This window comes from Bubalus bubalis, chromosome 1 (assembly GCF_019923935.1).
Source record: "Bubalus bubalis isolate 160015118507 breed Murrah chromosome 1, NDDB_SH_1, whole genome shotgun sequence".
In the NCBI taxonomy this organism is placed as follows: Eukaryota; Metazoa; Chordata; class Mammalia; order Artiodactyla; family Bovidae; genus Bubalus; species Bubalus bubalis.
The window spans coordinates 103,488,305-103,513,922 of record NC_059157.1 but is presented as its reverse complement, the minus strand read 5'-3'; the positions used below and the strand labels follow the sequence as shown (position 1 = coordinate 103,513,922).

The 25,618-nt window shown below is 39.6% G+C and overlaps 1 protein-coding gene across 1 annotated transcript in view; it reads left to right on the top strand.

Moving 5' to 3' along the window:
- The window catches only part of CFAP44 (cilia and flagella associated protein 44), an 81,555-nt gene that overhangs the window by 985 nt on the left and 54,952 nt on the right, over nucleotides 1-25,618 (top strand). The window contains exons 2-10 of the mRNA XM_044941875.2: nucleotides 4,100-4,201; nucleotides 7,687-7,842; nucleotides 8,284-8,443; nucleotides 13,242-13,404; nucleotides 15,657-15,759; nucleotides 17,503-17,719; nucleotides 19,389-19,503; nucleotides 22,509-22,673; nucleotides 24,965-25,120. Of these exons, the coding sequence (XP_044797810.2) occupies nucleotides 4,105-4,201; nucleotides 7,687-7,842; nucleotides 8,284-8,443; nucleotides 13,242-13,404; nucleotides 15,657-15,759; nucleotides 17,503-17,719; nucleotides 19,389-19,503; nucleotides 22,509-22,673; nucleotides 24,965-25,120 (1,332 nt within the window). The 5' untranslated portion in view covers nucleotides 4,100-4,104. The remainder of the gene's footprint in view (nucleotides 1-4,099; nucleotides 4,202-7,686; nucleotides 7,843-8,283; nucleotides 8,444-13,241; nucleotides 13,405-15,656; nucleotides 15,760-17,502; nucleotides 17,720-19,388; nucleotides 19,504-22,508; nucleotides 22,674-24,964; nucleotides 25,121-25,618) is intronic.

Below are 25,618 nucleotides of genomic sequence, written 5' to 3'. Positions count from 1 at the left end.
GAGCTGGGTGAGAGGAAAGGATTCAAAGAGTAACTGCTCTGCTTTCTCATCTGTAAAATGTACCTAACTCATGGAGTTTTGAGAAATACGTGAAACAGTAAACAGTATGTGTAGATCCTCAGAACTGTGCTTGACACATGGTAAATATTAAAAAACAAAACAACAACAAAAATATTATTCTATCCACAGTTGTATTTCACACTATAAAGTAAAAACTGAGTGTCTGTTTTTATGCAGGAAATCTATGACTCTCAACGTGAGCAGCTGTGGCACACTGAGTTTGTGAGCATGGAGACTGACTCTGGAATCTAGGAAATGAATCTGAGTAATGTCACCTTGGGGAGCTCTCTGTCTGGCTTCTAGCCAACCTCCTTCTAGCAACACATACTCTGCATCACTGTGTACTGTAATTTTCTTTTTTCTTTATACTTCTTCAGGGTTGACTCAAAACTTCACAGTCTACCTAGTGAGTTGGTTAACAGGATTAGCCGTAGGCTGGAACAGTGAGTGTGAGTCTAATGAAAATAGATGTAAGATAGTTCTACAAATAGACTCCCAAACCTAGCTAGTTTAGTTGTATAAGATAGGACATGATTCAGTTCAGTTCAGTCACTCAGTTGTGTCCGACTCTTTGAGACCCCATGAACTGCAGCACACCAGGCCTCCCTGTCCATCACCAACTCCCAGAGTTCACCCAAACTCATGTCCATTGAGTCAGTGATGCCATCCAGCCATCTCATCCTCTGTCGTCCCCTTCTCCTCCTGCCCCCAAACCCTTCCAGCATCAGAGTCTTTTCCAATGAGTCAACTCTTCACATGAGGTGGCCAAAGTATTGGAGTTTCAGCTTTAGCATCAGTCCTTCCAATGAACACCCAGGACTGATCTCCTTTAGAATGGACTGGTTGGGTCTCCTTGCAGTCCAAGGGACTCTCAAGAGTCTTCTCCAACACCATAGTTCAAAAGCATCAATTCTTCGGTGCTCAGCTTTCTTCACAGTCCAACTTTCACATCCATACATGATCACTGGAAAAACCATAGCCTTGACTAGACGGACTTTTGTTGGCAAAGTAATGTCTCTGCTTTTGAATATGCTATCTAGGTTGGTCATAACTTTCCTTCCAAGGAGTAAGTGTCTTTTAATTTCATGGCTGCAGTAACCATCTGCAGTGATTTTGGAGCCCCCCAAAATTAGGAACACACAAATAAGGTTTAGTGATTCTAGTTGGCCACAAATAGATTATGAAGAGTCAGCATATAATGCGCCTGCTCACCCCACCCTTGCAGATAACATAATGTTAGGCTACCTTGAAAAAACACAATGTCCCTAACCAGTAAAGTGATGGTTCATATCTTCTGGAAAGTGTCCAGATCCTTCGAAGTACATATAAAATTGGGAGGGGTATATGATGCACTGGGAATTAATTTCTTGATCTGTCCAGATGTTGAAAAAAGTTGAAAACATGTTAGTGAGGAATAGTTGAAAGAATTGAGATGCTTTAGCTGGGAAAAGAGGATCTAGGGAGGAAAGTAAACCAGCTACAGTTATTTGCATGGCTATGCTATGCTATGCTAAGTCACTTCAGTCGTGTCCGACTCTGTGCGACCCCATAGACGGCAGCCCACCAGGCTTCCCTGTCCCTGGGATTCTCCAGGCAAGAACACTGGAGTGGGTTGTCATTTCCTTCTCCAATGCATGAAAGTGAAAAGTGAAAGTGAAGTCGCTCAGCCGTGTCCGACTCTTAGCGACCCCATGGACTGCAGCCTTCCAGGCTCCTCCGTCCATGGGATTTTCCAGGCATTGAATGGCTATAGTAAACAGAAAAACTTGTCCTATGTGTTCCCAGAAGAATAAGGGCCAAATAGATCCAAGCTGTAGAAAGGGAGATTTTGTATACTATAAAATGAGCTTACTAAGAAATAGTGCTCATTAACAGAATGTGTTCACTCTCTTGATATGTTTAAATTGAAGCTGGTGTCTCTTGGTGTGTTCTTTCATTTGCTCCTTTATTCAGAAAGTGATACATTCATCCCTATTTTATATAGTGAGTGTCAGGCACTGTTCTTTGAAAACTTTACTGTATTAACTCACTGAGCTCTCAGAACAACCTTGTGAAGTAGGTATTGCACTTTATAGATGAGAGGGCACAGAGAGGTTAAATACTGACTCAACACCCCACAACTAGTAACAGGAAGAGCCGAGACTACTTTTCTAGCGGTGCTGGGCTTGAGCTGTAGATGTGTGACTTGGGTGAGAGGTTGGACCAGATTAAACCTCTTTCAACTGTCAAGATTGTATAGTCATATTTGTTGAGCCCTCGCTGTATTAAAGAGAATGTATAGTAATCATAGTAAAATTCCCATTTTCCAGTACCTAACAAGGAGTTTGCTCTAAACCGCTGATCTTTACCCCTGGTTCCTATTCTCTGTCTGCCCAAAATAATTATAGAGGGAGTGAGACCGTAAGAATTGTATGTTGTGAAACATTTCCCAAGTGATTGTAAAGTGCAGCCAGAGTTGAGAACTGTGGGTATAAAAGATCTCATTTGGTATTTACAATGATTCTGCCAGACAAGCTTATCATCCCTATTTTACATATAAAAGGACTAACAGGTTAAGGGATGTTAGGAGCTTGGCCTTTGGCCAAGCTAACCTTTTTTTCTTGGCCAAACAAGTCTCTCTGTCATCAAAGCCTCACCAGGTTACAACTTCCCAATTCCTTCATTCTAAAAGAATTAAAATGAACAAAAAAAATCAAGAGAGGGCGTCATTATTATGTCAGTGCAAGAAAACAGGTGGATTAAAGTCTATGTTCAGAAGATGAAGGTAGGTGGTAGTCATCCTGCCCTCTCATGCACTGATCATGTAGTGTAGATCATAGCTGCTTTGGGGGTATAGTCTTTCTTTGGAGATCAGAATGGTATAATAATGCAGTAATTCAATTAATTTTCATAGTAGCCTTATAAGAAGTTTTCTCTACATTCCCATTTTACAGCTGAGGAATTGATGTAAAGTTTTATTAGCTAGTTATGTGGCAAAACTGGGATTGAAACCTGAATCTAACCACAGATCTGATCCAGATAGGACTTCTACTCCGCCTGCCAGCCATGCCATAGAAGAATCCTGAGGAAACAGGCAATGTTTAGTGCAGGGAAAGGAAGACTTAGAAGAAAGATATGGTAGGTGTTCTCATCTACAAGAGCTGCAATAGAGAGAGAAGACAGAGAAAACGTCTCATGTCATTCCCCTCCTTAAAGACCTTCAGTGGCATTCAATTTCCATAGAAATAAGTTCTAAACTCCGTAGCAAAACTTAGAGACAATTATATAATCTGCTGCCTGCCTCCTCTTCAATGTCCATTTTACTCTCCTGATCTAGCCAGTAGCCTGCTTTCAGCCCTTCACAGACGGAAGCATCTCTCTGAAGCTCCCTCACTTCCCACTTCATGCCTGGCCAACCTCTTCTAATCTCCCATCTCAAATGCCCCTTTGCTAACTCCAGACATGGTTTCATCTTCTTGCTATATGTGCCCACAGCACCCTAATTTTTGTAAAACTCATTACATTTTAATTGCTTGTTTAATACCTGTCTTTCTAAACAAGCTCCACTAAGGGTTGTATCTTTGTAGTTCAGTACTGTAATTTATTGCCTGACATAAGACTTGATACAGAGAATATGTCCTCAACAAATATTTAAATATTGAAATTGATTAGCAACACCAGGGGAGTTTGATGATGGGAAGAGGAAGCAGAGGGGATGAACCCAAGGCAGGATGGCAGAGGGTTAATTTTAATGGTGGAGCATTTACGGAATGATGATGGGCTTGGGTGGTGTCTCACTGTGGACCTCTGGAAGACCACAACTTGTCTGGTGACAAGTTTGCCTGGAGGAAGGGAGTATCTGACTCTATTTTGCCACATTGCAGAGGTCTCTGATGGTAGTTGTGGCCTCTCACTGGTAAAGTCATTTCTGATACTGTATAAATATACGATTGTCAACACATATGGTGTTTGGTGCTTGTAGAATTTGTTGAGGGGAAAAAAATTCTGATTTCTGTTTTATAGCTCTCTCCCTTTCTCTGTCTCAATTTTATGCTTACAGGGAAAATGAAGGAACCAGATGATCAGGATACTGATGGGGGGAAATCAGATAGGTCAAACAGTGACAGAAGGCAGTCTCATTCCTCTAGATCTCCATCAAGAAGTAAGTAAAGATTTTAGTATACACTTAGGGTTTTTATTATTAAATTTAGGTAAAATAATTTTTAAAGAGTGTATGTCTAAGTTTATATGACAGAAAAGTTTACTTGTTGAATTCCCTTACTAAACTCTTAAGTTCTTTAGGGGGCAGATTCTGTGTTTTAATCATTTTATCTCTAGCTCCTAAAGAACAGAGAAGCTACCATCATCTCTATACTGATAGTGACCCATTTTCACATCTGGTCTGGCTCCTTCCTGTCGGGTCTACAAGGTCTTTAATGGGCCCCTCTGATACAGTGTCGTGGAAAGAGAATTGGACTTCAGTTTTGAGTCCTGGGTCTACTATTTAGAGATGCTTGATCTTAGATAAATTATTTCAGCTTTCTGCACCTCAATTTTCCTACCCACAAAATGACCATTGTGAGCTGTCTGAGAATTAAATTGGATACCATACATGGAAGAATATCACATGTAGATAGAAAGGAAAGTGAAGACTTTGTAGTAGGATTTTTAAAAGACTGTCAGTTCTTTCTGACTGGGCATCATGGTGTGAGGTAGCTTAGTGGAATCTTGACTTTTTTTAGTTTCTAGTCCTAAATCTAGCTTCAGAAATACAATTTTTACTATTCACCTAGAGGAGATCAGGTCCTGGGGAAATCAATTTACTTATAAATTGTACATTAAATTCTTTCAGTTTATCTGATGCATTATCTGGCCAATCCATGATTTCTCCATATTATGTTTTATTTTAGGTGTTTATCTTCTCTTTTAATTTCATGGCTGCAGTCACCATCTGCAGTGATTTTGGAGCCCAGAAAAATAAAGTCTGACACTGTTTCCACTGTTTCCCTATCTATTTCCCATGAAGTGGTGGGACTGGATGCCATGATCTTCATTTTCTGAATGTTGAGCTTTAAGCCAACTTTTTCACTCTCCACTTTCACTTTCATCAAGAGGCTTTTGAGTTCCTCTTCATTTTCTGCCATAAGGATGGTGTCATCTGCATATCTGAGGTTATTGATATTTCTCCCGGCAATCTTGATTCCAGCTTGTGTTTCTTCCAGTCCAGTGTTTCTCATGATGTACTCTGCATATAAGTTAAATAAACAGGGTGACAATATACAGCCTTGACGAACTCCTTTTCCTATTTGGAACCAGTCTGTTGTTCCATGTCCAGTTCTAACTGTTGCTTCCTGACCTGCATACAAATTTCTCAAGAGGCAGATCAGGTGGTCTGGTAGAGACATTACTTTGCCAACAAAGGTTCGTCTAGTCAAGGCTGTGGTTTTTCCTGTGGTCATGTATGGATGTGAGAGTTGGACTGTGAAGAAGACTGAGCACCGAAGAATTGATGCTTTTGAACTGTGGTGTTGGAGAAGACTCTTGAGAGTCCCTTGGACTGCAAGGAGATCCAACCAGTCCATTCTGAAGGAGATCAGCCCTGGGATTTCTTTGGAAGGAATGATGCTAAAGCTGAAACTCCAGTACTTTGGCCACCTCATGCGAAGAGTTGACTCATTGGAAAAGACTCTGATGGTGGGAGGGATTGGGGGCAGGAGGAGAAGGGGACGACAGAGGATGAGATGGCTGGATGGCATCACTGACTCGATGGACGTGAGTCTGAGTGAACTCTGGGAGTTGGTGATGGACAGGGAGGCCTGGCGTGCTGCGATTCATGGGGTCACAAGAGTCGGACACGACTGAGCGACTAATCTGATCTCTGATCTTCTCTTGCTTGGACTTTTATAACAAGGATCTCTACTCAAGTCATCCTGTCCATACCGCCACTAGAATTATCCTGCCCAAATATCAATCTCCTCAAAAAACTTCAGTTTGTATCTCTTTTGTTTACACTTTTCTCTGCTTCCTGCATAGAGGATTGTCTACTTGATAGTTTCCAGTGCTTTGCAGCATTTTCCTGGATGGATGGATTTAATGATAATGACCTTTGTCCAGCACTGCCTGTTAGGTTTTTCTTTCCAAGCTGCACTTTTGCTACTTTTGTCACAGCCCTTCAACTAGGCTCAGAATATTCATTTTTAGAAAAATAATTCAGTCCCCTTCACCTGTATTCACTCCCACTTCCATTATCCTAGCTGGAAGCCTTAATTCATTTCATGGCAGCTTGGGTATCAAGCTTTTAATATTGTAATCTACAGACAGGGAAATAATATTTGATTGTGATAGTCACATGGAAGAGCTAAGATAGCTGTTCAGTGGTATTATTGGAGAATAGTTACCCAAGGGTCCCTCTTGGGGCAATTCAAGAAATGGGGCCACATTTAGGTGTCCAGGATTATTTTCTTTCCATCCAAATGCATGAATCCTATAGAACCCTATCCTGTTGTTAATTGGCTTGGCTCAGCTTTCTTACCCCTTTCATATTAGTCTTGGGCCTTGTTTCTCATCTTCTACCTTCATCTCAGCTAGATCTTGGCTCAGACAGTAAAGAATCTGCCTGCGGGTTCGATCCCTGGGTTGGGAAGACCCCCAGGAGAAGGGAATGGCTACCCACTCCAGTATTCTTGCCTGGAGAATCTCATAGACAGAGGAGCCTGGTGAGCTATAGTCTATGGGGTCACAAAGAGTCAGACACGACTGAGGACTAACCCTTTCACTTTCACAGCTAGATCTGCTAGGTGGTTCCACTTATTTCTAGCACACTTACCATTTCTGCCTTGTTATTCTGAAACTTTACCTGGCCCTTTTACCTGCTCAACATGGTATATTTGAACAACACTCATGTTTGGACTTGATCTGAACGTTAACTTAGACCTGTTAGTAGGTCTGTTTTACTCCCATTCCAATTCTCTTTCTCTTCTAGCTTGTTCTAAAGAGAATAATCTGACTTATTCCTGGGGTATCATTCAGAGATAAATAGTCACAGCCAGAGAAGTTTATTCTTGTCTGTGCTTAGTCACTCAGTCAGCTTTATTGATCTTTGACATAAAAGTGATGTGAAAGTTACTCAGTCACGTCTGACTCTTTGCAATCCCATGGACTATATAGAATTCTCCAGGCCAGAATACTGGACTGGGTAGCTGTTCCCTTCTCCAGGGGATCTTCCCAACCCAGGGATCGAACCCAGGTCTCCCACATTACAGGCAGATTCTTTACCAGCTGAGCCACTAGGGAAGCCCTTAAAAGGTCCCATATAAATAATAGGTTGGTCAAATCAAATTAAATTGAAAAAATGATAGCAGCATACCAGCCAATCTTTTTTTCTTTACCTTTTACTTTCTTATAAGTCTGTTTTGATAGGAAATAGACTGGTAATGAAGTGAAAACAGAGATTAACTCACAGGAAAAGCTTGCAACAATTTTTGTAAAGCTACAAGAGTGACCAAATAAAACGATTTTTGTAAGAATTTTTGAGTTTAAAATTCGTTCAATTTAGAGTACAAACGAATTGGACATATTAGCTTCTTTGAAAATAAGAAAATGTTTAATTCAAATTTAGAAATTATTAAAACAATTTATTTTTAATAGCTTCTATGAAAGAGGATCACAAGTCTATTGACAATACCACAGGTGAAGCATTTACTGAAGGGGAAGAATCATATATAGAGGATGATGAATCATATATGGAACGTTTGGAAGGAAGTTCAAGTTCATTTCAAGATGATTATGCAGAAAGCCTTGAAGGTAATTATTAGTTTTCTATCAGTGATTATCCCTGTTTTAACTTAACAGTTGTAAATCCATAAAATAAATGTTTGCAAGGTATGTGGGGAGTGATAAAAGGAAGAACATAAAACATGTTCTGATAGGGTGGTTTAGCAGCTCTGGAGCTGTACATTTCATTTCTGAGAATCACACACTCATACTGGATTTTTCTGGGCAGTGGGATGGTATAAGGAGCGATCAGCCCTACATCAGTGAGAATAACTCTTCCTTGGAACTGATCATGTGCTGTCTTTTGAGACTGCTGTAGCCAAGTGCTCCCTTGTGGTGCCTCCTGTGTTCAGGCCAGAAGTAGTAGTTACTGCTAGAGTATTATGGGCTAGATACATTCTTCTTGTCTTCATGAAATATATTAGGATTGATCAGACACTCTTCTTAGTTAAAATATTTTTCACTTTTTAGAATCTCAGTATATGGAAACTCCTGCCCCAGATGCAGAGGAGGCAGAGGAGGAAGTTAAGAAGAAAATATCAGAAAGCTTCTTCTACGATTACATGGAGCTTGTCTCAATGCCTTTTGTGACTCCAGATTCAAACATACCGCTGGATCTTCTTACACTTGTGTATCCACTCCAGTCTTGTATAATTTTGGAATTTCAGCTTTTTAGGTCAGGGGTTGGCAAACTATAGCCATGGTCTTAATTTAGACTAAGCTTTTGTTAGAAGCCAAATAACCATAAAAAGAAATAATGCTTTTCTGGCTGTCATTTCAGGAGATCTGATGTGAAGGAAACCAGGAGGACTTTTATTCCCATTTATCACTACCAGTTTGGCCCCCTTTTTCAGTGCCTGTCAAGTGAAAATCATTGATCTCCCTTCTTAAAACACTAACATGGCCATTGTCAGGCCTTAGTACTTTCACATTATTTATCAGATAAGTTATAGAGAAGATAACCCTGAGGAGGAAGCAGGGAACAAAAGTACAGGTTTTAATAGGAGAATAAGAGTCTATAGAGAAATGTAAAAGTAGGATCATTAACAAGGGGATTTGGGGTTTGCTATCACTTTATGATGTAGGTTTGTAAGGCACTGGTTTGAAGACAATTTCCATTAAGGCCTTTGTTTAGCAGTTTAGTATGCTTACCTTCCAAAGGGCAGTGGTTATGACCACATGGCCTGAACACTGAGGTTTAGGCCCTTTATAAAAGTGGTGCTTACAGAGGTAGGGCAGTGTTCTTCCTGACTCAGCTTTGCTTTTTATTTAAAAATCGAACAGATTGTTATTTTAGCTTCTAACTCTGTTTCTCTAATCCTGGGTATAACTAAAACTAATTCACCCTGAAACTTGTAAACCTGGGGTTTTCTCTCTTGAGGGCCTTTTTAAAAAATCTGTAGCCCTTGGACAAGTTACCAATGAAAGTTATGCTGTTGGCCTTCTAGCCTATTTTTTCAAATGAGGTGGTTTATTAGTCATCTAGAAGCTTCTACTGACACGCGCATGCTCAGAAAGCTTCCTGGACCTACTGGCGTTATTTCCATGAGGACGGGGCTTTGGGCATATGTCCTCTGAAAAACTTCTCAGGTAATTTTCATTGTGCTGCCTTCTGGCTGTCAACACTAGGGACTTGCTGCTTCAGAATACAAGGATCTCTGTTTTAGAGAGAGACGCCGAGTTTATAAATCAGGGAGCCAGAGAGATCTTGACTTTTGACTCAGTGCGTGAATCCTTTCTACTCATGCTGGATGAGTGAATGTATAAGCTTTGGGCTTATCTTGATCACTTTCAAAACCAGGGCAGTCACAAAGTAGCTGATCCCATTTTTGAATAGCTTCCATTATTAGAGAGCTCTTCCAGATCTTGAATCAAAATCTGCCTTTATGGATGTCCTGTGTTAGACTTTGTCCTACTCTCTGGAGATTGAACAAATAATCTCTGTTTCCTTGTGAGAAGCTGCAAGAACTCAGCTGTCATGTGTTCCCCAGGTACTTTTAAAATTCTTTGTATATATCAGATTTAACATTTGTGTCTTCTAAATAAATCAATAAATGTGTGATATATAAAATATCACCTAAACCACAGCATAATTTGTAAAAGACACTAAACAGAACTTAAGATAGTGTTTAAACACCATTTTAAAGTGGAGGTCCTAGGTGGTTATGGACAGACAGTGAAGTCCCTAGGCCTTTGGTAAGAAGTTAAGAAAAGATGCCGGAAGAAAGGATGAAGTAAAACACAAGGGAGTTGGAGATGTATCAGAACACATTTTTACATTTTCAGAGCTCTGCTTATGGACTGTCTTGTCTTCTGGGTTTAAAAGGGGGAGTTCAGATTCTAGTTATGCATTCATTCATTTATTCATTTAGCCTAATAGGTTCAAGACTCTGGGGGGCATTCCAGGAAACATAAATGAGAAGCAATCCCTGCCCTCAAGCAAGTTGTGATTGATTTAGAAAGAGTGTCTGGGAAGATACAGTCTTACCCATTCTGCATTTGAAAGGGCTCTCAATCCATGCAGCTGCAAGGCAAAGTTTCCCCCTTGAAATCAGAGATGATAATATTAGATTAATGAGCATGTCTCTGATTCTCTACTAACATCCAAATTAGTGAGGTGATTGTACCTCATTTCTCCCTTTATAGTTACAGATGTGCCTCTAGCCCTCTGGAGTGTTACACTGGTATCTGGGAAAAGGGAAAAGAGAGGAAGAAGAAGGAAAGGTGAGAGCAGTGATTAAGGAGAGGGAAAAGGAGGGTAGGCAGAACTTCCTGCCCCATACCAGGCTCTGTCAAGGCTGTATATTGTCGCCCTGCTTATTTAACTTATATGCAGAATGAGTGCAAGCGTGCTAAGTTGCTTCAGTCATGTCTGACTCTTTGTGACCCTATGGACTGTAGCCCGCCAGGCTCCTCTGTCCATTGGATTCTCCAGGCAAGAATACTGGAGTGGATTGCTGTGTCCTCCTCCAGGGGATCTTTCTGACCGAGGAATAGAAGCAGTATCTCTTGTGTCTCCTGCATTGGCAGGTGGGTTCTTTACCACTAACACCACCTGGAAAGCCCTATATGCAGTGTGAAAGTGAAAGTCACTCAGTCATGTCTGAGTGTCTATACAGTCCATGGAATTCTCCAGGTCAGAATACTGGAATGGGTAGCCTTTCCCTACTCTAGGGGATCTTCCCAACCCAGGGATCGAACCCAGGTCTCCCACACTGCAGGTGGATTCTTCACCAGCTGAGCCACAAGGGAAGCCCATGTGCAGAGTATGAATGAGCAGAGCACGTGAAATGCTGGGCTGAATGAAGCACAAGCTGGAATCAAGATTGCTGGGAGAAATGTCAACAATCACAGATATACAGATAATACCATTCTAATGGCAGAAAGAGAAGAGGAACTAAAGAACCTCTTGATGAGGGTGAAAAGAGAAGAGTGAAAAAGCTGGCTTAAAGCTCAACATTCAGAAAACTAAATCATGGCACACAGTCCCATCACTTCATGGCAAATAGATGGGGAAAAACTGGATACAGTGACAGACTTTATTTCCTTGGGCTCCAAAATCACCGCAGAAGGTGACTGCAGCTGTGAAATTAAAAGACACTCCATGGAATAAAAGCTATGACAAACCTAGATAGCGTATTAAAAAGCAGAAACGTCGCTTTTCCAACAAAAGCCAATATAGTCAGAGCTATGGTTTTTCCAGTAGTCATGTATGGATGTGAGAGTTGGACTGTAAAGAAAGCTGAGCACTGAAGAACTGATGCTTTTGAACTGTGGTGCTGGAGAAGGCTCTTGAGAGTTCCTTGGGCTGCAAGAAGATGAAACTAGTCAATCCTGAAGGAAATCAGTCCTGAATATTCATTAGAAGGACTGATGCTGAAGTTGAAGCTCCAATACTTTGGCCACCTTATGTGAAGAAGTGACTCATTGGAAAAGACCCTGATGCTGGGAAAGATTGAAGGCAGGAGGAGAAGGGGATAACAGAGGATGAGATGATTGGATGGCATCACTGACTCAATGGACATGAGTTTGGGCAAACTCTGGGAGATGGTGAAGGACTGGCAAGCCTGGCATGCTGCAGTCCGTGGGGTCAAAAAGAGTTGGACACGACTAAGTGACTGAACAATAACAAAAACCAGGCTCTGTGTGATTCTAGTCTTTATTTGTGAGGCAGCCCCAGGTATTCTCCATAAGGCAAGAATAGTTTCATCTAGATCTTAGATCACATATTCATTTGCATTTCTACATAAGATTCTATTTTAGGCATTTGTGTCTTTAAATTTATAAAATTCCTTTTTATTGTACAAATGCCCCTGAAATGTTTTCTCTCTCTTTTTCAATTTAACTATTAGGCAATGAGATAGCTATAGTTACTTGTTGTTAGTTATAATTTATACTTCATAATTCAAATGGCACTAGTTAAAATTTGATCATTTTTTAACATCCTACCGATCCTCTTGTTAAAATCTCTGTATAATTTTTTTTGAAAGTATTTACTAAAAAATATGAGGAATCCTCTAAAATCGGATTAAAAAGAAAACCACGGGCTCAAAAAATAGATACTTGTCCTGTGAACCTTCAGCTTTTGTGGTCAGCAATGAATTCTTGGAAAATAAGAATCTATCTATTTAAGTTACACTATGTAATAAATTTCTTTGCAAACAATAATTTTTTAATAGATTGATTTCATTTTATTATTATAGTCATATTTTGGATTATATTAATTTGAGCTTGAGTATAATAACAATGTACATTTGAAAATAGTTTACAGCTCAATTTTTTAAACCTATTTTGAATTAATGAAGTTATACTCTATAACATACATGCACACACATTCATCTATATACCTGCGTATACTGGTTAGTGATACAGAAAGGAAATGTTAGCAGGAGAGAGGAAAATGAAATTATTTAGGGAGCACCTTTTTCCTTGGTGGTGGTTTAGTCAGTAAGTCGTGTCCGACTGTTGTGATACCGTGGACTGTAGCCGCCAGGCTCCTCTGTCCATAGGATTCTCTAGGCAAGAGTACTGGAGTGGGTTGCCATTTCCTTCTCCAGGGGATCTTCCTGATCCAGGAATTGAACCTGGGACTCCTGCATTGCAGGCAGATTCTTTACTGACTGAGCTACGAGGGAAACCTATAGTACTCAAATTGAAAGTTCAACTTTATTTTTTATTGAAAACAAAATTAAATAAAATTAATGCTCTTTCAGGGTTTTCCTAGGAAAATTAAATTAACTTAGAGTATGAGAATTTTCATGTAATTAAAAAATAAGGTTACATTAGTAATACATTAAAAAACTGTTTCGCATAAAATTTAGCTACTAAGGGTATGGGTTTAAAAAATATATTCATTTCCTTACTTATCCACCCCCCACCCCCCCATGGTTACTTTGTTTCACTTCTTTTCCTTAGCAACTTACCCACAGACATTCCTTTGGCTATGACTGCAGAAAGCGGGCCAACCTACAACTTCTGGAAAGCAATACCGTGATGTACATAGCTGGCAACCAGTTGATTTTTCTGAATTTGAAAACCAAAGAACAGACCTACTTGCGAAGTAGCAGTGGAATAGGAATTGGTGTCATTGGGGTATGCCTTTGGTAATTTAGGAAAAAAAATCCAATTGTGTGTTCGTTTGGAGTCTTATGGGATTGCATGAGGTGCACAGCAATCTTTATTCTAAGGCATTTTCAATTCGTGATTACAGCCACTAGGTTCTCTGACATTAGCTCCATGCAATATCACACCATTTATATTGATATTAATAATATTGTCATCTCATTTTGCAGATAAGGAAATGCGGTTAATAGAGGTTGAGTGACTTTCCTAGAGTCATGCAGGTTTTTAACATTAAATGCTATTTTGCCATTCTGCAAAAATACCAAGATGAATAACATGAGTGTTAATTCATGTAATAATTAGAGCTAAATGCCAGATAAAATGCAAGTATAGAGTTGAACATTAGGAGATGAAGTATAATTGTCTATTCAGTAATTTCAAGTAGTCGACAAAAAGATGTGTGATTTCAAGTCTGTCTCTTCTTTCCTCCCAGGTGTCTGTCTCCATTAGTCATTTTCTCTCTTGTATCTTCACCCTTTACTTCCTTGGGCATCTTCAGCATGAAAGCATACTATTAAATCAACTTGTTCTCATTTTAAAAGGCCCCTCTCTGGGACTTAACTGGGGTCCACTGGGGTCCACTGGTTACCCTCGTTGGGGAATTAAGATCCTGAAAGCCTCAAGCCCTGATTTAAAAAAAAAAAAAAAAAAAAAAGCCCCCTTTTAACCATGCATTCTCTTTACCTACTGACTTTTTAAAATATATAATTTAAGAAATGTATTTTGGGCTGTGCCGAGTCTTCATTGCTGCACGGGCTTTTCTGTAGTTGCAGAGAGCAGGGGCGACTCTCTAGTGTGTTGAGTGGGCTTCTCATTGTGGTGGCTTCTCTTGCTGCAGAGCACAGGCTCTAGGGCACCTGGGCTTCGGTAGTTGTGGCTCCCTGGCTCTAGAGCACAGGCTCAAGAGTTGTGACACGTGGGTTTAGTTGCTCTGTGGCAAGTGGGATCTTCCTGGATCAGGGGTTGAACTCGTTTCTTCTGCGTGGGCAGGCAGATTCTTTACCACTGAACCACCAGAGAAGCCCTACCCCCTGATTTTTGATCTTTCCCTCAAAGCTGAACTTCTGTCTTCTTCCTATCACCTCACTAAGGTGGCCAGTGACTCTATTAGTGGCCACATCAGAAGAATACCTTTCTGTCTATCTTACCTGACCTCTGAATAGCAATGGCTTTTCCCTTGGTTGTTTCTCTACTCTGTGCTCCTTAAAATAGGCATCCCAGATCTGTTCTCACCAGTAACAGGCAGCCTGAGTGGTCCTCTCAGCGTCACTGGTGTCAGGAGAAGGGCATCTGTTGAGATTAATCTGTGAGAGACGTCACAGGGAAAGAGAAAGGAGGAGAAATGGACAGGATGTGGGGCTCATACAAGCAGCAGTTCCCTATGAGATGCTCAAGAGGGGTTCTAGAGGGATCGTGATCTGAACATCGCTTCCTACTGGTTGTGAGCAGACCAGACAGAACTAGTGCAGAGCCTGCTGTGCAGAAATGGATGTCAAGCTACTGAAAGAGTGAAAGATACAATATCTCTAAGTCAGATGCAAAGGAAATACAGTAAATATTCCCTGGATAAACTATTTGTGTCCGTGAACAGAAATAACAGGAATGAACATACGATTCCATCCAATGTATATGGCTATCATTTGAAATACTGAGATATGTATTGCTGGTTAGGTGAAATTTAAAAAATTGTGACACAGCTTACTCTGAGACATGAATTTTCTATTCAAGAAGCTAGGTTGATTTATATGCAAGGTAAACAGTCTGACTTAGTTGTTTTCAAAGAGCAGCCCCCAGATTCAGCAGCACCAGCATCACCTGGGAAACTGTTAGAAGTGTAAATACACAATCTCAGATCTCAGCCCCAATTTACTGACTCAGACACTCCAGTGCTAAAGCTTGCAGTCTGCGCTTTAATAAGCCCTTCTTGTGATTCTGATGCCTGCTAAAGATTGAGACCCACCGTTCGAGCTCTTCAGATGGCAATTTAAAAAATTGTAGAGTTAAACACGACTCTATTAATGAAAGTAAAACTTAAGTGCATACCCTTCTAGTTCTCAGTTTAAATTATATCCACTGTCAAGTACTTAGTAGATGTCCAGCTTTGAGTTTTCTGTTGGAGTGGATCCTAATAAACCAATTATAAAGTAACAGGTTCTGAATATTATAACAATTTATATGAAAATCTCCCTTTTAATACTTGAGTGACCTTTTGTTTTTTATAGGTTCACCCCAATAAAACTTATTTCACAGTAGCAGAAAAAGGAGTTTTCCCAAAGATAATCATTTATGAATATCCTTCAATGAGGCCCTATAGAATTCTTCAAGGTGAGTCTTAGAATCTTTAAAATATCTCATGTTTAAGGTGAACAGAATTCTCAAGATGACCTCACATTACTGTAGCAGTCAGGGTCTGCCAGAGAAACAGAACCAGTCAGAGAGAGAAGAGAGATTTATTTGAAGGAATTGGCTTATATAATTGGGGGCTGGCAGATCTGAAGTTTGTAGGGCACACTCACAGCATGGAAATTCTTGGGCAGGAATTGATTCTATGTCTTCAGGCAGAATTTCTTCTTCCTCGGGGACACCCCAGTTCTGCTTCTACATGCTTTCAGCTGATGGGATGAGGCCCACTCGGGTTATTAAGGATGATCCACTTTTTGGTTCTTTCTTAGGATTTTCATCTCTTTGCTGACATTGCTCTTTTGCTCTTAATGTTGGCTACTTTATCCATTAGAGCTCTTAGCATATTAATTATAGTTGTTTTAAATTCCCAATCTGGTAATTCCAGGATCTATGCCATGTCTGGTTGTGATGAATGCTTTATCTCTTCAAGTTGTCTTTTTCTTTTCTTTTTTTTTCTGCTTTTTGGTATATGCCTTGACATTTTTTCTGAATAGCGAGACACGATGTATTGGGTAAAAAGAACTGTGGTAAACAGACATTTGGTAACCTGGTGGTAGGTTGTGGGGGAAGGAAAGAATTCTTTAGTCCTGTGATTAGGTCTCATTTTTTTGGCGAGTTTATGCCTCTGAACTCTTAACTTCACAAACATTCCTCAGCATTTTCTCTCAGCTTAGGTGGGAGAGGATGGCTAGAGTGGGCTGGGTTGGCTATTTCCTTCTGCAGGGCAGTTAGGCTGCTGATAAACCCCAGCTGTTCAGGCTCTGGTTAATTAGTTAAAGAGTTTCCCCTGAGGGCAGACCTTATTAAGACCAGAGGACTCTGGGGTATTTCAAAATGGCTCCTTTCTCCCTCCCTCTGCTGGAAGCCTCTGGAGATTTTTTCTGGATATTTTTAGTTCAGGAATCTAGTCAAGCTCCTGGAGATAAATCTCACAACATTGTTGGGGCCACCTTGTGACTGGTTCCCCTGGAGTTTTTAATTCTCAGACTTGCCCACAATGACCCTCCTGCGATCAGAGTTCAGGTTTTATTGCCGGGCAGTGGTTCCTCAAGCTGTTTTGGCTGTTTCTGCTTGGAAGTCTCTGCTGTGGTGACTTGAGTATCTCTTATATTTTTCTGTCGGTCTCTCGGTTCTCAGGGGCAGGGCTTTGCCCCGGTTTCTTCCCTCTCTTAAAGATTCAAGAAGAACTGTTGATTTTTTCGTCTTTTCAGCTTTTTACTTGTTGTTAGGATGGAATGGTAACTTCTTAGCTCCTCACATGCATAACCAGAAACCGAAAGTCATCATTTTTATTTTGTGAAAAATTCAGTGGCAGATTTTAAATTGACTTCTCTCTGCTGTCTAACATGTTTTTGTTAGACATGCTGTCTAACATGTCTTACCTGCTTCATAAAATAGAATATATTCTCAATGTGTCTTTCTCAGGCAAAATGTGGTTAAGACTTCTTCACCCTTACTCCTTCCCTCCATATCATGTAATACATTCTCCAGCCAGAGGTGATGAATAGTTTGAAATTGTTTCTTTAGGGGATTCTTGACATTCTTCCACCAATGCACATCACTACGGGTGTTCTCTCTTGCCTTTTTATTTTGGAAATAATACAGTTTTGAAAATGAAATGTTATCTCTGTTATTAGACTCCCATTCATCTCCTCATCCTTTCAGATGGAACTGATCTGGCCTATGCGTACGTGGACTTTAACTTCGATGGTACCCTGCTGGCTTCTGTGGGTGGCAGCCCTGATCACACCCTGACCATCTGGAACTGGAAAGAAGAGAAGCCTCTACTGAGGACAAAAGCTTTCTCCCAGGAAGTTTTTAAGGTTACTTTCAATCCTGAAGATGACGAGCAGCTCACTACCTCGGGATCAGGCCACATTAAGTAGGTTGCACACGTGATACAGATGCTGGTCGTTTATTGTTAGGATCTTTTCTAAGAGGTTTGATCAGCTGGAGACAGCTTTTGCTGATGTTAACATTAGGATACTTTTTAAATGCATTATGTTGAAAACTAACTATAGTGCAACTTTTCTAGTTGGTTATGGAGATTTTATTACTGAAAACAGCATAGATAAAAGAAGGGCTTTGAATTTAGCCTGCTGCCTTCTTATAGGCTTCACTTCCTGAGAGAGTTTGTGTAATGTCTTACCAACATTGGTGTGCTGTGTCCAAGTTCATACTGTGCTTTCAGATCCACTGTTCAGTGTGTTGAAGTGATTCTGTATGATGGGACAAGTCATTTTGATGTCTCTGGACTCGGTCTTCACTTGTGAAATGAGAGTTATAACAGAGAGTTATATTCTTGACACCTGACTCTTAATACTAAATGGTAGCAGAGCCTATTCCTGATCTCTGATATCTGGGTATTTTCACTGTATCACACACTGTTCTTTGTTCAGGATGGAATGATTTTTTGTCTTTTATTTAACAACCTTCTGGCACTACTCTCAAGCTGCCCATAACTTGCTTCCAGTGTCTCTTTATGAGAAATAATCTATCCTAAATTCTTTTTATTCCAACTTAAAACTGGTCTTTTTAAAATATAGAATAATTGAACAGGTTTTTGAATCTTGAGAAGTCTCAGCTAGCTCTCTGCTAACTATAGGTTGAAAAATTTTAACTTTCCTATTGCTTACTAAAGTGTATATTTTCTATGTACTATATCTTTGGAGAAAGAGAGACTTTAAAGGATTTCATGTGTGATGTGGTATAAAAAGAAATGCAGAGGAAATGGAAATATATGATCAAGGACCTACCACAGTCTCTGAGAAGGATGTTGATTGTTGAGGCTCTTGGCTTCATATTATTAACTTGTTAATACTGTCCATTATCTATTTTACATCCAGTTGGTAGGTCAGATTCTTTTTTCAACATAATTTTCTTCATTCTGACTATTCACTTGTTTAGGTTATAAACAAGAAGATATTAGTAACTTAATATTTATTGATTTCATATACTAGACACTCTTCTAAGAGTTTTTTTCCAACAATTTCATAAGGTTGGTGCAAATAATATTCTCATTTTACACATAAGAGAATGAAGATACAATGTGATCAAGAAAATTACTCAAAGTTACACAGCAAGTAAATTAGAATTTTTGGAAAATATTTATATCTTCTAAAGTGGTACTGTGTAGTAGAACTTTCTTCCAGGGTGGGAGTGTCCTGTGCTGGTCAGTCTAGAGACACTGGCCACGTGCAGCTACTGAATTCTTGAAACTGGTTGGTCTGAATAAAACACTAATTTTTAAATTTTATTTAATATTAACTACTTTAAATCTAAATAAAAATAGTCAAACGTATGGCTATTGCATAGGACATCACAACTCTGAAATGTAAGATTGACAAAGGCAGGACATTTTTTCTTTTTGGACTATTTTGCTTGATGCCGAATTCATGTTGCCTAGAGCTTTGCCTGACAGGTAGTTGATGCTTAAAACAAATGAACTGAATGAATAGATAAATGAACTAATATGTGGCTTTTAAATATGTAAATGGTTGACATTAAAGTAAGATTTCTTTTAAGTACATTCAATCTCTCATTGTTTGCAGGTTCTGGGAAATGGCTCTAACATTCACTGGCCTCAAACTTCAGGGTTCACTGGGTCGATTTGGCAAAACAGCCACTACTGATATAGAAGGTTACATGGAGCTCCCGGATGGGAAGGTGAGTACAGCTGTTATTCTGCAATAATGAAATTAATGAAATGAAGTGATGTACATGCATGAAAGCATGCTATACAGTCTAAAAAGCATTGCCAATATTGTCAATAACAGATACTATAATTGTAAATATAATGAGCATTTAATTTTGCCTTTTCAGATTATCAGTTTTAATTCTGTGAAACTAGTCCACCTGTACATATTGTTTTGCCTTTACTAAATATTATATGTACATAGAAAGTATGCAGGCATTTTCATATATTAATGTAGTGACATACTTGTCACTTTTAATTTTAATTATGTCATGGAGTTGCAATGTCTATAGTGTTTCTCTCCCGCCTCTTTGCCATGATGCTTCAAGAGGATTTACTGGGTCAAAGGTTAAAGGATTTACTGGGTCAAAGGTTTACTGGGTCTTACAGCTTTTGTTTTTATTACCAGATTATTGCAGGGTGTCAGACACGACTGAGTGACTATCACTCGCTCACTCACTATTTCTCAGGAAGATTGAGACACTTTATAGTGATATCTGCAACACTGCAATTTTTTAAAAAAAAGCTTTTAATTTTGTTTTAGTTAGTCGATTAACATGTTGTGATAGTTTCAGGTGAACAGTGAAGGAACTCAGCCATACATATACATGTATCCACTCTCCCCCAAACTACCCTTCTATCTAGGCTGCCATATAACATTGAGCAGAATTCCATGTGCTACACAGAATTCCAACAAAGTAGGCTGTTGTTGGTTATCCATTTAAAAAATATCAGTGCAACATTGCAATTTTAATCTATTTTAGTCATTTCTTCTTATAAAACTTATAGACATATTGCCTGTAGGATAAATTTTCAATTAATATTGTATTTGGCTTTCTAGTGGGTTGAGTTGTGGGCTTCCCAGATGGTTCTAGTGGTAAAGAACCCACCTGCCAATGCAGGAGACATAAGAGACGTGGGTTATATAGTATTTGTGATCATCTCAAGTATAAGAAAGCGCCAATATACAAATACTACTCTGAGAAACCAAATGGTCTAGTCATTGCCTAGTGGAAAATTATCAACTTGAAATAATGATGTATGGGAGGAAATAAAAAGCCTTGGATGCTGGCTAAATCATTAGTTATATATCTAAACCTATAAGATGATGATAAATCCTTCTAGCTTCAAATTCTGCTAAGAATTAGGCTAAGATAAAGATCATTAAAAACTTGGTTTGAGATATATCTTGAAAAGGCTCAGTAGTTTGTGTAGATGTAGGGGAGAAAAGAAGTCATTTTAAATGACAGCCACAAAAGGAAATAGTTAAAGTTAAGAGTAAATATTGGAGAAGGAAATGGCAACCCACTCCAGTATTCATGCCTGGAAAGTCCCGTGGACCGAGGAGCTTGGTGGGCTACAGTCCATGGGGTCAAAAAGAGTAAGACACGACTGAGTGACTTCACTATTACATATTTACCGGATTAATTTGGAGCACTCATCTTGGGAAGGAGTGGGAAATTAGATTGAAAAGTATGGTGGGCTCCTAAGGTACAAGGACTTGAACAGTCAGGCAGAACTATTAAGCAATGGAAGAGCAGAGATACAAGTGGAAAAAGTTATTTATAAGCTTGACCACAAAATGCCAAGCAAGTTAGGAAAATGGAGTCATGGAGATGAGCTCAGAGGAAAATACTGCTTTTATCCAAGAAGAGATGATGAGAGTCTGGACTCTTCTCAGGACAAATGGAAAAGGAAAGCTAGACATGAGTGACATTTCAGAAAGGAGTGAGTGATAGACTTCAGTGATTTTGGGTGGCTTTAGTTACTGGACAGAAAAAAAGCAAGTCTAAAGAAAAACAAGTGGGCTGAGGCTCGACAGGTAGAATAGATAATAGGCAGGCTGGAGAAATAAAAAAAAGACTGAGTAAGGTCATAAGTGACTCTCAGTGAGAGGGCCATGGGGCTGCCAAGTCCTCGAGCAGGCAGGAAAGAATTAGATCAGAGTTCCCCAAAGGACATTTCATGCAGTATTCTTTTACACAGAAGCTCTCTGACAATAAGACTTAGCTGGTCAAATTCCTTTGTTCCTAAAACTTTCTTACAGTGATTCCCAGTAAACACTTCTGTATTAAAGCTTCCAAGCGGTTCTAGAGAAAAGAAACTTGTTTGACTTTGTTTATCCTAGCGTATGTCTACTGAGGCAGCGTTAGTTGAGCGCCTGGTTTAGAACCCTGACTCCTGGGTAATTTGGGGCAAGGTAATTAATATGCTTCCTTTTTTTTTTTTTTCACTTTGTAAGATGGGGGATAACAATAGGGCTTCCATTGGCCCTGTGATTTCTTTGTGCCAATGAGAAAAACTGTGCCCAACCTGTACTACTGCACATGGTATCCTTGATAAATGCACCTAGTTCATATGGTTTTTAGGATTAAAGAATAACATGTGTTAAGTGCTCAAGCAGTGCTTGGCATGGAGTCAATATTCAATTAGTATTACTTACTATGTAATAGTAGTTCAGTTATCTTAAGAGTTGGTGTTTGGTGCTACATAGTTTGGGATGTGCTGGATTAAATGCATTAGTATGAGGTGGTTCCAGATCATTGTCCCTGTTTGAAATTGGATATTGTTCTGCTATAATTTGCACTAATGGCCTCACAATTTATCAAACATCTTATATAACATTTTATTATTATCACTCTCATCTATCAAGAACTTTAAACATATCTCTAAATTTTGACCTAGTAGTTTCACTCCTGGGTTGTGTCCTTAAGAGATGTACAAAGAAATCTGCAGATGTGTTTGAAAATTTAACCATCAACATACTGCCTGACATCATTATGTAAAACTACATATTGTGATAAGTGGTTGTTTCTGGGGTAGTGAATTTTCATTGCTGTGTTTTTGTGTTTTAAAAATTGAAAAATTTATTTTCCTAACTAGGAAAAATCTTTAAACATTTCTCACTAGCTATTTGAGGCAAATATATACGTTTTTCCATCTCTTGCACATTCTTTCCTTTCCTCACACCTGCCAGGTGCTCTCAGGGTCAGAATGGGGCAACATGCTGCTTTGGGAAGGAGGCCACATCAAAGTGGAGCTGAGTCGAGCTGCAGGCAAACCTTGTCACCAGGGTCCCATTAACCAGATAATGCTGGATGAGGGTGAAGTCATCACCATTGGGTCAGATGGATGTGTTAGGGTAAGTTTTCTCTAAACTTGAACAGTAGCACCTGCATCAAAGTCTTGTAGGTGACCCTATGGGTTTTATCAAATTTTTATTTCTCACAAAGGTCACTTGAAGAAGGGCCAACTCATTTTAAGTAATGCTTCTCTTGTGGTAGATTTATAGTTGCTAATTCATGTCTGACTCTTTGTCACCCTCTTGGACTGTAGCATGCCAGGCTCCTCTGTCCTCCACTATTGCCTGGAGTTTGCTCAAACTCATGTCCATCGAGAAGGTGATGCTGTCTAACCATCTCATCCTCGCCACCCTCTTCTCCTTTGGCCTTCAATCTTTTTCCAGTATCATGGTGTTTTCCAATGAGTTGGCTCTTTGCATCAGGTGGCCAAAGTATTATAGCTTCAGCATCAGTCCTTCCAGTGAAGATTCAGGGTTGATTTTCTTTAGGACTGACTGGTTTGATCTCCTTGCAATCCAAGGGACTCTCAAGAGTCTTCTCCAGCACCACAGTTCGAAAGCATCAATGCTTTGGCGCTCAGCCTTCTTTATGATCCAACTGTCTATGTAAATTCTAGTCAACATTCATTAATATCTTGCCACTGAAATTTTCTGAGGGGACCTTTTGTTATTTTGATTCTGTTGTTGAAATAGTAGCTTTGGAAAATGAATTAGCACAATATTAACAGTGGACTCCAATGTCCTTCCAAAATGCCTATTATAAATGGGTCATTTTCTAAGGACAACAAGGCCAAACATTTATTTATTTATTTATACTGATTTTACCAATTAGGAATACACAGGTGAGCTGATGGGGTTTGCCAATGGATGCTCCCCTTCCGTTACCCCCTATACTAATGAACCTCCTATACTAATGAATGCTTGTCCTCACCCGTGGACACCGTCCTGCCCACAGGACTAATCTGGGACACTGCTCCTGCGTCTTGGTCTTTCTGGCTGTTGTCACACCTCTTCTCCCATCCCCATGTGTAGTTACCCGGCTGTTGCTGGCCAACTGCAGTCTTCCGGTTTACTTTGCGGTCCCCTCAGTATGTGTTTCTTCTGGGGCCTTTCATAAGAAAATATTCTTAAGGTAGTATTCTCGGGACATTCTTTAGGAAGTGGTATTATCAGGAGTAAGACCACTTTTTTTTTTTTCCAACTACCTGGTTACTCTGACACTTACTGAGCTTACTTATGGCTCAGACAATATATTAGAGCCATGTCTTCCACAGTTTGTCCTCTTACTGTTGGCCCTTTGAGCCCTGTTAAGTTTAATTTTGTTCTGTTATGCTCATTTCTCTGAGAATCTTTTATGTCCTTTATTATGTTATACAATACATTCACTATCCTTCCAAAGCATATGTCACCCTCAAATACATCAAGATACCAAGTAGAGGAAAACTTCGAGAGAAGTTGGGTACTTCACAGAGGATTCCTTCATGGCCATCACTAATTTCTAAGCTTGCTTCCCCTTTGCAAAGCCCACTCTCATCTCTTCAGTCTTTTATATTGTAAATCTCTACCTCTCGCCCTTTAGGAAAAACCCACTCCAACTCCCAGGAGTTAGTCTGACCCTAGGATCTGGGACTCTCCTCCACGAGGGTACTCAATGGAACAACACCAGTCCTTCCCAAGTCTGAGTTGCTGAGTCTAGGATGATGTAGCAGGATGTGTCTGCAGAACCATCCAGCCTGGGCTTTGGCATGTGCTCCCTCCTTCCCCAGTGTTCTTTTGGTCTCCTATCCTAAGAACAACAGTCGTTACCTGAATAGTATAGTCTAAATCCATGATAAGGAAGAGAAACATTATCTCATGAAGACATTACCTACATCTTTTTTTTTCCCCCTGCTTAATGAAGATTGTTTTTGAATCATTCAGCAAGAAGATCTATGTCTCCTTTCTAGGGTCCCACAGGTCTAATATAATACAAGGCTTGTCATAACATTTCAGTGAATGACTGAACCATTTATTCCTTACAGCCACTTTAAATGCAGAAAGACCTAATAGAAACTTTGAAATAAATTTTACTTTGGGCAAACTAGAATTCTTACTCAGAATGGACTTTTTCTCTCTCATCTCCATAAATAAGAGGAAATTATGATAATTCATTGTTTCTCAGAGTAAAATCTCAGAGGTTAGGTTTTGTCTGGTGTTTTAATTATATCTACTCATCATTAATTTTCATGAAATAAGAAATGACTTGAAAAAATTGGGGTCTTTCCTGGCATAGAAAATATATATCCATTCTGACTTAGAAAATACATATTCAGAAACTGCTAATTCATTAAGGTATTTTCTTATTTTTTAAGATATGGGATTTTGAGACTATAGACACTGCTGATGTGATAGATGAGACTGGATTACTAGAGATTGAGCCCATTAATGAACTTCAAGTAGATAAAAATGTCAAACTCTTCTCTATGATAAAAATGAATGAAGTTGGAAATAACTTTTGGTTGGCTCAGGTAAGATACACCGTTTTCTCTTTGCTCTTTAAAGTTGCCTGGACATAAAATTAACATAGTCTTATAGTTTACTGTCACTTTAAATCCACAGAACTATCAAGACTGCTATTGCTAGTATAATGAAGAGTTCCCTGAATTCTGATATTTAGAAGTGAAGTGAAGTGAAAGTCACTCAGTTGTGTCCAACTCTTTGCAACTCCATGGGCTATACAGTCCATGGAATCCTCCAGGCCAGAATACTGGAGGGGATAGCCTTTCCCTTCTCCAGGGGATCTTCCCAACCGAGGTGTTGAACCCAGGTCTTCCGCATTGCAGGTGGATTCTTTACCAGCTGACCCATAAGCGAAGCCCAACAATACTGGAGTGGGTAGCCTATCCCTTCTCCAGTGGATCTTCCCAAGCCAGGAATCGAACTGGGGTCTCCTGCACTGCAGGTGGATTCTTTACCAACTGAGCTATCAGGGAAGCCTGATATTTAATTGACCTATATTTTATACA